Source organism: Bombus flavifrons, unplaced genomic scaffold, assembly GCF_040668555.2.
Source record: "Bombus flavifrons isolate JBK064 unplaced genomic scaffold, iyBomFlav1_principal scaffold0032, whole genome shotgun sequence".
Lineage (NCBI taxonomy): Eukaryota > Metazoa > Arthropoda > Insecta > Hymenoptera > Apidae > Bombus > Bombus flavifrons.
In genome coordinates, this window is record NW_027184777.1 from 1 (window position 1) to 12,924 (window position 12,924).

The 12,924-nt window shown below is 45.7% G+C and overlaps 2 protein-coding genes across 2 annotated transcripts; both read right to left on the reverse strand.

Moving 5' to 3' along the window:
• Nucleotides 1-11: 11 nt before the first annotated feature.
• On the reverse strand, nt 12-3,557 carry LOC138189394 (uncharacterized; the record flags this gene model as incomplete). Its single annotated transcript, XM_069131450.1, has 2 exons — nt 2,774-3,557; nt 12-1,903 (listed from the first exon to the last, which is right to left on the reverse strand). Coding segments are annotated over exons 1-2 (2,676 nt in total), but the record flags the coding sequence as incomplete, so codon positions are not given.
• Nucleotides 3,558-4,709: 1,152 nt separating this feature from the next.
• On the reverse strand, nt 4,710-10,220 carry LOC138189385 (uncharacterized). The gene is made up of 2 exons (XM_069131443.1): nt 9,356-10,220; nt 4,710-8,566 (listed from the first exon to the last, which is right to left on the reverse strand). The coding sequence occupies exons 1-2, from the start codon at nt 10,218-10,220 to the stop codon at nt 4,710-4,712; spliced, it is 4,722 nt and encodes a 1,573-aa protein (XP_068987544.1).
• Nucleotides 10,221-12,924: the final 2,704 nt, after the last annotated feature.

The following is a 12,924-nucleotide window of genomic DNA, read 5'->3' on the forward strand; positions in this document are numbered from 1 at the left end:
AGTGGCGCGACCTTAGATCGAGCCGTGAGTATCTGAGTTTGTGTGTGTCCCTCCGGATTGGTGCTGCGTAGATAGACACATGCTCCGTATGCCCTTTCACTGGCGTCGCAGAAACCGTGCAGCTCTATATGATTAGCTGCCTTGATTATGGTTTTACGAGGGAACCGAATATCATTAAGCAAGGGTAGTTGGATATGATATCGATCCCATTCAGTATGCAACTCTGCTGGTAGGGATTCGTCCCAATCAATTTTTAATGCCCAGACGCGTTGAAGCAATATTTTTGCTTTGACAATCACTGGCGCGAGCAAACCAAGTGGATCATAGATTCGGGCTATCACCGAACTCATTGATCGTTTAGTGACTCGAGTGATGGTCGCTGTGGGTTCAACTGAGTAAAGGATTGCGTCTTCCTGAGAATCCCAATAAATGCCTAAGGTCTTCAACGTCTGTGACTCGCCTAATTGTAGCCTTCTATTGGTATCTCTTTCTGTTAGTCCTCGCAATATGTCCTTGTCATTGGATGCCCATTCCCGGATATGTAAGCCGGCCGATCTGAGAAGGTCTGTGAGTTCGTGTCTTACCGATAGTAATTCTTCTTTTGTGTCGGCTCCAGTGAGGGCATCGTCGACATAAAAATCGCGCTGCACAACCGCTGCTGCTCGCGGGAATCGATGTCCTTCGTCTTCTGCTAATTGTTTGAGGCATCGGAGGGCCAAGTATGGGGCAGCTGATAGTCCGAACGTCACGGTGTTAAGTTGATATGTATCGACCTCCCCGTTGGAATTACGCCATAGAATGAGTTGATATTTACGATCTTCTGGACGTACGAGGATTTGTCGATACATCTTCTCAATGTCACCCGTTAGAACATATTGATGCGACCGGAATCTCAATAGAATTTCAATTAGATCTTCCTGTAATTTAGGTCCTGTATGTAGCATGTCGTTGAGGGATACTCTGGTAGTGCTGATTGCTGATCCGTCGAAAACAACTCGGAGTTTCGTAGTATCACTCGATTCCTTTATCACGCCGTGATGAGGCAAATAATAACCGTTGGTTGTGGGAAGGTCAGGCGTGATCTTCGTCATATGACCCAAGTCTAGATACTCTTGGATCACCGCACTATACGCGGCTTCGAATTGCTTGTCGCGTTGGAATCGGCGATGGAGCGAGGCGAGTCTACTCATGGCAACGGACCTTGACGTCCCCAGCGTGGGAAGCTTCTCGTTGAATGGCAGGGCGACGACGTATCGCCCTTCCTTGTTGCGTTGGACATGGTTGCGGAAATGCTCCTCACATTGTAATTCCGCCTCTGAGAAATGCGTGGTAGGTGGTCCCTCATCGATTTCCCAAAAACGTGCGAGATCCGCTTGTAGGTCGGTGGTGGTGACGTGAAAGGAATGGATCCCCGCGCGAGCTGGCGGGCTCCCCCCGATAACCCAACCGAATCGAGTCTTTTGCAAACACAGCTCCGTATCGGTGGATTGGGATAGTTTGATCTGTCCGACACAAAAGGATGCTAAGGTTGGTCCCGAACTCAATAATATGTCGATCGGGCCTGGTCGATGAAATGCTGGGTCGGCTAATTTTATATTTTTGGGTAGCTGGATGACGGACCTATCGATTGGTTGATCTGGAACGACTGCCGATATTATTGGGATTACTAAGAACGTTACTATGCGTTTATATTTGCCATCCATAGAAACAATGGTGGCCGTGATCTGGCTCTTGGCAATTGTCGTCAAATCATCGAGGGTGCCGATTGGGACTGAACATCTCCTTCGTTTCATACCGAGGGATTTTGCGAACTTCTCACTCATGAAATTCATACTAGATCCGGTATCTAGCAATGCTCTGGCTCGGATTGGTGAGGCCCTTTTGTCTAGCACATCGATCTGTGCTGTGACCAGTAGATCGTGATGTAGTATGCCGTTTGGAGATGTATTTTCCCATTCGGTCCACCCTTTTGTAGTTTGTTGAGCTAGTCAGTTTAGCTCGGGTTGGGACTTGGATAAGGTGTGTATGGCGGTGCCCTTGGTCCGTGGGGAGCTTGACTCAGGAACTTTCGAGTCTTTAGGAGCCGAATATGTATGCTTCCGGGATGATTCGGTTGTCCGTCTGGACTTATGATACGAACGTGACTTCGATGATCCCGGGGGGGATTGTCTCTTAGATCGTTTATGCGATGAACGACTGCCCGGCGACCGACCGCTCGATGAACGACTGCGCGACGACCGACCGCTCGACGACCGACCGCTCGATGACCGACCGCTCGAGGACCGACCGCTCGATGACCGACCGCTAGACGACCGACTGCTGGACGACCGATTGCTAGATGACTGACTACTCGACGAACGTGGAATTATCTGCGTTTGCTCTCGGTGTAGGTAGGTGTTGTGTCGTTGCCCGCAGATATGACACGAACCCGCTGTGCACTGTGTCAGCGAATGTCCGCTGCCTAGGCAGTTTATACATAACGCTGCCCCTTTTACGATTTGAAAGCGTTCTACCGCCGATTTGGCTTTGAAGACCTTACAATGTCTGAGTACGTGGGGTCCGCTGCAGGTCGGGCACACTAATGTCTTGCTGGTTGTGGCAAAGGTTCGGCCGCGCGGTACGTTTTGTCGATGACGATGTTTTTTGTGGGTTGATCCTTTCGTTTCCTTTGATTTAGAAAGGAGTTGATTACCGTTTGCCCGTGTTTTCAGAAATTCCATCAGATATTGATAGGAAGGCACGTCTTGGTTTGGCAACGTGCGCTGCCATTTACGCATGCTGGACGAAGGTAATTTCGATGCAAGCAACTCGATAATCACTATATCTGATGTTACAGGCTGCCCTAATTTTTCGAGCGCTTTCAAATTTACGCTGACGGTTTCCAGCAAATCTTCAATGGCTTCTGGAGTTTCCCTTTTTATTTCGGGATAACTGCGCAGTAATTCCCAATGACGCATACAGATCCGGAGGGCACAATTAAATTTCTCCTTCAGTGTGTTGAGCGCGATGGGATAGTTGGCCTCTGTGAGTTCTAAGGATTGTATGCTCCGTGCGGCCCGTCCAGTTACAGAGGAGCGTAGATGTTGAAACCTTTGGACGTTAGTTAAGTTCTCATTGCGATCCACTGTGGATAAGAACGTGTCGTAGAAATAGGTCCAGTTCTCGAGGGCACCGTCGAATTGAGGTAAACGGACCTCTGGCAAAGTGATTGGTCTCGTCTCCGGTTTCACGCATGGATCGCGGGTCTTTGTTGGCGAAGGGGTTACTGATGGTAGTCGGTCGAAGAGGTCCATGATCTGTACGTCAATCCTATGATGCTCTCGCAATAAAGAATCTGCACGAGCTATTTCCCCCTCATCTAACACTTCTAATTCCTCTTGCACCGCGCAGATTTTTCGCCAATTTTCGTCGAACGAATTACGGCAAGCTGTTAGATAGTTTTTGTCTACCCGTTCAGACTCTTCATATTCCTCGAGTTGACGCTTCGTGGTTGCAAATCGGCTGACTAAGGCACTTCGTCTACGCCGCAACGTGCTGATCGATTCAGCTTGAGCCATATTTGAATTTAATAATCGGAATGGGCTTACCTTAATCAAATGGACGTTGATCTAGGAATCGGTAGCTACTCGTTACAGTGCGGTGTGGGCTCGCGTATGTGCTGAGCGATGAAGGAGTTCCTTTCCGAGGGCAGCTCCTTTGGTTAGTTGCTTAAGTCGTTGGAATGTGGATTTCACGCGACACTGTATAGTCACGGGTCAATGCACTTTTTAATGGCGCAAAATCCGGCTCGAAGGACCATGTAAATTCGGCCAATCGCGGGGAGACGCAATCGCGAGGAGAGACGTCAACGGGAGTCGTAAATTCCCGTTACGATTATATTAATCGACACCACGAGTTGATCGATCCCCTGATTTCCGTTAAGATAATAGGGGTGATTAAGTTTATATAACACTGTGATTCACAGAATTATAAAATATATATTTCCAACACTTAAACTACACTGTTGAGTAGATACAAATCGTCAGTAACAACTTGTCGCACGAATATGAGATAGACACGAATAATAGAGCAAAGTTCGTACAGTCGAATTTCGTATGTTAGTGGACGGGAGAGTTAGATGCTACACGTCGACGTTGTTTTTCTTTGTACTAATTGTCGCCCTTAGGCTAGCACGGAAGAAAGCTCGGTGTGGGTGTGCCCTTTGCATGAAGAACGCGGATTCGTTATTCACGTTGTTCGTCAGGAAAAGTGAGGGCAACGATCCGCGATGTCGATTGGCTGTGACCCATGCTGAAACCTGAAGGAGTGAGTCGGAGTCCTCCTAGCAACGTGGTTCATAAATGACCTTGCACATGGGAAAACTCAGCCTGTTCTGTTAGACAGATGTTTGGTTTTTCCTAATGGGCGCGTACCCGCTTTCTCCGCATTTTTGATTGCGCCTAATAAACCCAAGGACCTCTCTAAAAAACCAGATGTGCGTCGCAAATATTTCTAGCCTTAAGAAAACTTTCAGGACGACGGATGGAATGCAGATACATGTGTACAGAATGCAAGAGAAAGTTATGGTCGGTCCTCAGGTTTATTGAGGGTCGAAATGACGTTACGCAGGCCGTCGGCTGGCCGGTCGCGAGAGATGCAGCGCAGATGTTTTAGGCGACGTAACATCCTCCCCCCGTTGAGAGGGCACCGATCAAATTCTGCCTGTGGAGTCAGGTGCGTCGTTTGTCCATTTCCTTCGCTCCGGGTTGATGCTCGGATTCATCTGTTTCTGGTTGAATGAGTAAGGGGGACCAATCTTTTGACACACGGTCCAGGATACTCGTTGCCGTCTGCACGGTAGCGGTCCGTATGATTCCGTCGGCTCCTGGATGGACTTTGATTACGCGGCCCAAAGGCCACTGCATGGATGGGACGTTATCCTCCCTGAGGATTACGACGGTGCCTTCACGGATGTCGTGTTTTCCCTTGTCCCATTTGTCGCGGCGGGTCAGCTCGTTGAGGTACTCTCGATTCCACCTGCTCCAGAAGTACTGCTTGATCTGGTGGATGCGCTGCCAACTAGATAGCCGGCCTGATGGAACTGTCCTGAAATCACGCTCCCGTAAACTCGTTAATGTATCGCCGATTAGAAAGTGACCGGGAGTGAGGACAGGGGGATCTTTCGGATCGGACGAGATGGGAGTCAGTGGACGTGAATTGAGAATTGCTTCAATCTCAATCACAAGGGTGTTAAGGTGTTCAAAGGTCAAGAGCTCCGTGCCGACGACGCGGATGAGGTGACGTTTGAACGATTTTACGGCGGCTTCCCATAAACCGCCAAAATGTGGTGAGTTTGGGGGGTTGAAACGCCATTGTATCTGTCGGTCGGCGAGAAAATTCTGCACCTTTTCCTTGTGGTCGTCGGACTGTAATAGGGTTCGGAGTTCTTGTAATTCCCGATTAGCTCCGACGAAATTGGTGCCATTGTCGGTGAGGATGGTTGCGCAGTATCCTCTTCGGGAGATGAATCGGCGTAGAACGGCTAGGAATGCGTCGGTAGTTAGATCGCTGACTAACTCGATGTGGACGGCTTTTGTTGCTAGACATACGAATATGGCAACGTATACCTTGACTTTACTGCGGTTACGATTCCTTCTCTCTTTGATATAGAGCGGACCGCAGTAGTCGATTCCGACGTTCGTAAACGGGCGCGATTCGGTAATACGCGCCTCTGGTAAATCCCCCATCAAGTACTCTACTGGTGGAGGATTAGCTCTGCAGCAACGGACGCACCTTTTGATAGTGCGCCACACTTGGCTACGGCCGTCGATCGGCCAATAGCGTAGTCTCACGGCGTATAATGTAGCTTGTGTCCCTGTGTGGTGGTTGTTTCGATGTTCTTCGTTTATAATGATCTCGGTAATTGTCGATTTCGGCAAAATAATTGGATGCTTTTGCCTGAATGGGATAGCAGAGTTGGTCAGTCGTCCTCCGACGCGTAGTATCCCCTCTTCGTCGAGGAATGGATTTAGTGGCTGTAGTTTTCCTCCAACATCCTTGCTTCGATCTTTCTGCAGTATCCGAATCTCCGCTGCGAAGTGTCGGGATTGGATTATCTTGATCAATTTATTATGTGCGGTGGTTAATTCGTCCGTTGTTAGATGGGAGGATCGGTTCTGCTTATATTTCCATCGAAGACACCAAGAGACGACTCTTATTAGTCTTGTCCAGGATGAATATCCATGGAGGAGTGTGTTGTCGATGGTACTAGTTGTTAGACATATCGTCTTCTTTTGTTCTGGGAGTTCTCCCAGCGTCGTGGGTATCCAGATCGGCCAGTTTTCCTCTTGTTGTTTGAGCCATTCGGGTCCGTTTTTCCAGATGGTCGGGCGCAGAAATTCCTTGGGAGTCTGCCCGCGGGAGATGAGATCTGCTGGATTATCGTTGGTGGGCACATGACGCCAATCGTCGATGTTTGTTTTCGTCTGGATCTCGGCTACGCGGTTCGCCACGAAGGTTTTCAACATGTGTGGCGAGAACTTGATCCACTGAAGCACTATAGTAGAATCCGTCCAATACACAGTGCGAGAAATCTTTATATTGAGGGACTTCTTTATCAAGGACATAAGTGAGGCGAGGAGTAATGCTCCGCTTAACTCGAGTCGTGGGATTGTCAACGATTTTAGTGGCGCGACCTTAGATCGAGCCGTGAGTATCTGAGTTTGTGTGTGTCCCTCCGGATTGGTGCTGCGTAGATAGACACATGCTCCGTATGCCCTTTCACTGGCGTCGCAGAAACCGTGCAGCTCTATATGATTAGCTGCCTTGATTATGGTTTTACGAGGGAACCGAATATCATTAAGCAAGGGTAGTTGGATATGATATCGATCCCATTCAGTATGCAACTCTGCTGGTAGGGATTCGTCCCAATCAATTTTTAATGCCCAGACGCGTTGAAGCAATATTTTTGCTTTGACAATCACTGGCGCGAGCAAACCAAGTGGATCATAGATTCGGGCTATCACCGAACTCATTGATCGTTTAGTGACTCGAGTGATGGTCGCTGTGGGTTCAACTGAGTAAAGGATTGCGTCTTCCTGAGAATCCCAATAAATGCCTAAGGTCTTCAACGTCTGTGACTCGCCTAATTGTAGCCTTCTATTGGTATCTCTTTCTGTTAGTCCTCGCAATATGTCCTTGTCATTGGATGCCCATTCCCGGATATGTAAGCCGGCCGATCTGAGAAGGTCTGTGAGTTCGTGTCTTACCGATAGTAATTCTTCTTTTGTGTCGGCTCCAGTGAGGGCATCGTCGACATAAAAATCGCGCTGCACAACCGCTGCTGCTCGCGGGAATCGATGTCCTTCGTCTTCTGCTAATTGTTTGAGGCATCGGAGGGCCAAGTATGGGGCAGCTGATAGTCCGAACGTCACGGTGTTAAGTTGATATGTATCGACCTCCCCGTTGGAATTACGCCATAGAATGAGTTGATATTTACGATCTTCTGGACGTACGAGGATTTGTCGATACATCTTCTCAATGTCACCCGTTAGAACATATTGATGCGACCGGAATCTCAATAGAATTTCAATTAGATCTTCCTGTAATTTAGGTCCTGTATGTAGCATGTCGTTGAGGGATACTCTGGTAGTGCTGATTGCTGATCCGTCGAAAACAACTCGGAGTTTCGTAGTATCACTCGATTCCTTTATCACGCCGTGATGAGGCAAATAATAACCGTTGGTTGTGGGAAGGTCAGGCGTGATCTTCGTCATATGACCCAAGTCTAGATACTCTTGGATCACCGCACTATACGCGGCTTCGAATTGCTTGTCGCGTTGGAATCGGCGATGGAGCGAGGCGAGTCTACTCATGGCAACGGACCTTGACGTCCCCAGCGTGGGAAGCTTCTCGTTGAATGGCAGGGCGACGACGTATCGCCCTTCCTTGTTGCGTTGGACATGGTTGCGGAAATGCTCCTCACATTGTAATTCCGCCTCTGAGAAATGCGTGGTAGGTGGTCCCTCATCGATTTCCCAAAAACGTGCGAGATCCGCTTGTAGGTCGGTGGTGGTGACGTGAAAGGAATGGATCCCCGCGCGAGCTGGCGGGCTCCCCCCGATAACCCAACCGAATCGAGTCTTTTGCAAACACAGCTCCGTATCGGTGGATTGGGATAGTTTGATCTGTCCGACACAAAAGGATGCTAAGGTTGGTCCCGAACTCAATAATATGTCGATCGGGCCTGGTCGATGAAATGCTGGGTCGGCTAATTTTATATTTTTGGGTAGCTGGATGACGGACCTATCGATTGGTTGATCTGGAACGACTGCCGATATTATTGGGATTACTAAGAACGTTACTATGCGTTTATATTTGCCATCCATAGAAACAATGGTGGCCGTGATCTGGCTCTTGGCAATTGTCGTCAAATCATCGAGGGTGCCGATTGGGACTGAACATCTCCTTCGTTTCATACCGAGGGATTTTGCGAACTTCTCACTCATGAAATTCATACTAGATCCGGTATCTAGCAATGCTCTGGCTCGGATTGGTGAGGCCCTTTTGTCTAGCACATCGATCTGTGCTGTGACCAGTAGATCGTGATGTAGTATGCCGTTTGGAGATGTATTTTCCCATTCGGTCCACCCTTTTGTAGTTTGTTGAGCTAGTCAGTTTAGCTCGGGTTGGGACTTGGATAAGGTGTGTATGGCGGTGCCCTTGGTCCGTGGGGAGCTTGACTCAGGAACTTTCGAGTCTTTAGGAGCCGAATATGTATGCTTCCGGGATGATTCGGTTGTCCGTCTGGACTTATGATACGAACGTGACTTCGATGATCCCGGGGGGGATTGTCTCTTAGATCGTTTATGCGATGAACGACTGCCCGGCGACCGACCGCTCGATGAACGACTGCGCGACGACCGACCGCTCGACGACCGACCGCTCGATGACCGACCGCTCGAGGACCGACCGCTCGATGACCGACCGCTAGACGACCGACTGCTGGACGACCGATTGCTAGATGACTGACTACTCGACGAACGTGGAATTATCTGCGTTTGCTCTCGGTGTAGGTAGGTGTTGTGTCGTTGCCCGCAGATATGACACGAACCCGCTGTGCACTGTGTCAGCGAATGTCCGCTGCCTAGGCAGTTTATACATAACGCTGCCCCTTTTACGATTTGAAAGCGTTCTACCGCCGATTTGGCTTTGAAGACCTTACAATGTCTGAGTACGTGGGGTCCGCTGCAGGTCGGGCACACTAATGTCTTGCTGGTTGTGGCAAAGGTTCGGCCGCGCGGTACGTTTTGTCGATGACGATGTTTTTTGTGGGTTGATCCTTTCGTTTCCTTTGATTTAGAAAGGAGTTGATTACCGTTTGCCCGTGTTTTCAGAAATTCCATCAGATGTTGATAGGAAGGCACGTCTTGGTTTGGCAACGTGCGCTGCCATTTACGCATGCTGGACGAAGGTAATTTCGATGCAAGCAACTCGATAATCACTATATCTGATGTTACAGGCTGCCCTAATTTTTCGAGCGCTTTCAAATTTACGCTGACGGTTTCCAGCAAATCTTCAATGGCTTCTGGAGTTTCCCTTTTTATTTCGGGATAACTGCGCAGTAATTCCCAATGACGCATACAGATCCGGAGGGCACAATTAAATTTCTCCTTCAGTGTGTTGAGCGCGATGGGATAGTTGGCCTCTGTGAGTTCTAAGGATTGTATGCTCCGTGCGGCCCGTCCAGTTACAGAGGAGCGTAGATGTTGAAACCTTTGGACGTTAGTTAAGTTCTCATTGCGATCCACTGTGGATAAGAACGTGTCGTAGAAATAGGTCCAGTTCTCGAGGGCACCGTCGAATTGAGGTAAACGGACCTCTGGCAAAGTGATTGGTCTCGTCTCCGGTTTCACGCATGGATCGCGGGTCTTTGTTGGCGAAGGGGTTACTGATGGTAGTCGGTCGAAGAGGTCCATGATCTGTACGTCAATCCTATGATGCTCTCGCAATAAAGAATCTGCACGAGCTATTTCCCCCTCATCTAACACTTCTAATTCCTCTTGCACCGCGCAGATTTTTCGCCAATTTTCGTCGAACGAATTACGGCAAGCTGTTAGATAGTTTTTGTCTACCCGTTCAGACTCTTCATATTCCTCGAGTTGACGCTTCGTGGTTGCAAATCGGCTGACTAAGGCACTTCGTCTACGCCGCAACGTGCTGATCGATTCAGCTTGAGCCATATTTGAATTTAATAATCGGAATGGGCTTACCTTAATCAAATGGACGTTGATCTAGGAATCGGTAGCTACTCGTTACAGTGCGGTGTGGGCTCGCGTATGTGCTGAGCGATGAAGGAGTTCCTTTCCGAGGGCAGCTCCTTTGGTTAGTTGCTTAAGTCGTTGGAATGTGGATTTCACGCGACACTGTATAGTCACGGGTCAATGCACTTTTTAATGGCGCAAAATCCGGCTCGAAGGACCATGTAAATTCGGCCAATCGCGGGGAGACGCAATCGCGAGGAGAGACGTCAACGGGAGTCGTAAATTCCCGTTACGATTATATTAATCGACACCACGAGTTGATCGATCCCCTGATTTCCGTTAAGATAATAGGGGTGATTAAGTTTATATAACACTGTGATTCACAGAATTATAAAATATATATTTCCAACACTTAAACTACACTGTTGAGTAGATACAAATCGTCAGTAACAACTTGTCGCACGAATATGAGATAGACACGAATAATAGAGCAAAGTTCGTACAGTCGAATTTCGTATGTTAGTGGACGGGAGAGTTAGATGCTACACGTCGACGTTGTTTTTCTTTGTACTAATTGTCGCCCTTAGGCTAGCACGGAAGAAAGCTCGGTGTGGGTGTGCCCTTTGCATGAAGAACGCGGATTCGTTATTCACGTTGTTCGTCAGGAAAAGTGAGGGCAACGATCCGCGATGTCGATTGGCTGTGACCCATGCTGAAACCTGAAGGAGTGAGTCGGAGTCCTCCTACCAACGTGGTTCATAAATGACCTTGCACATGGGAAAACTCAGCCTGTTCTGTTAGACAGATGTTTGGTTTTTCCTAATGGGCGCGTACCCGCTTTCTCCGCATTTTTGATTGCGCCTAATAAACCCAAGGACCTCTCTAAAAAACCAGATGTGCGTCGCAAATATTTCTAGCCTTAAGAAAACTTTCAGGACGACGGATGGAATGCGGATACATGTGTACAGAATGCAAGAGAGAGTTATGGTCGGTCCTCAGGTTTATTGAGGGTCGAAATGACGTTACGCAGGCCGTCGGCTGGTCGGTCGCGAGAGATGCAGCGCAGATGTTTTAGGCGACGTAACAATTTAAGCTATTAATTTTTACATTTATACCATTAATTCCTAACATTCAAACTATTAATTTATAACACTTAAGCTATTAATTTATAACATTTAAGCAAATAATTAACAACGATTAAACTATTAATTTATAACAATTGAAACATTAATTGGCACATTTAAAACATTAATTTATAAGAATCAAACCATTCCTCGGGGAATCAGTAAGTCTCGCGCTAATAGCCCAATACATCGATAGATTTAACGAAGAAATACGTAACTGCGATTACAGCCAATTAGATCATATTATTTGCTACATAATTAATAACTGTATCACGTACAGCGATGCAGACGGTATTGAAGAAATAAAGCCATTTTATGTTACAACTATAACCAGTAAATTTAATCGTTTAACTTGTGAAGAATTAAAAAGGTACCTGACTTCTAAATAAGCATTAAATAAGAATCTTAAATATCGCAAACAGTGATGTAGGTGTTACTCAAGAAAAAAGAACGTTTTATTTTTTAATTAGCACGAGTAAATGAACGAATATCGATAATATAATATAACGCTTAATATGAATTTTATCTGTCTGATTATTTAATAGCTTAACTTATTTCACAGTAACGTCATCGACTGCCCTTAGGCTCTTTTCCCTTTTTGTCCAAACTAATCGATAGTCGAAAACTAGTATCATGTAGGTGTGAATTTAGTCTTAGTTTGTAGAAACTATTAAAATGATAAAAATGGATATCGTATTAAATCGTAAAAGATGTCAATTTCCGATAAAAATTAAGAAATCGTTCAATTTGATTTTGTTACAATGGAAAAACCTTCTCCTGCTATGTCAAAAAATCGTTACCGTTTGATTAACAAACCGACGCCTTGTTATGTTATATAAGGAACACGGAGGTCGCGCGCGAGCTCTTTTGTGCCTGAAATTCCGGAGAGTGAACATCGAAGAAGAACATAAATATCAGGTAAGTAAGAAAAAATATCAAACAACAACATTGTAACTAGTAATTTATAACGTCTAAACCATTAATTTACAACACTTAAGCTATTAATTTATAACATTCAAGCCATTAATTTATAACATTTAAGGAATTAATTTATAACGTCTAAACTATTAATTTATAACATTTATGCTATTAATTTATAACATTTAAGCCATTAATTTCTAACTTTTGAACTGTTATTTTATACATTTAGCCATTAATTTATAACATTTAAACTATTAATTTATATCATCTAAGCCATTAAATTATAACATTCAAGCTATTAATTTATAACATTTAAACTGTTACTTTATAACATTTAAACCATTAATTTACAGCATTTAAAGTGTTATTTTATACATTTATGCCATTAACTTATAACATTTAAGCAATTAATTTATAACATTCAAACTATTAATTTCTAACATTTAAGCCATTAATTTCTAACTTTTGAACTGTTATTTTATACATTTAGCCATTAATTTATAACATTTAAACTATTAATTTATATCATCTAAGCCATTAAATTATAACATTCAAGCTATTAATTTATAACATTTAAACTGTTAATTTCTAACATATAAGCCATTAATTTCTAACATTTAAGCAATTAATTGACAACA

Bases quoted from the DNA above. Each gene is read 5' to 3' on its own strand.
- LOC138189385 (XM_069131443.1), bottom strand. From the start codon at position 10,220: ATGGCTCAAGCTGAATCGATCAGCACGTTGCGGCGTAGACGAAGTGCC. The intron at 8,567-9,355 runs GTAATCAACTCC...TACTGGTCACAG, and splicing joins TCTGAAAACACGGGCAAACG to CACAGATCGATGTGCTAGAC.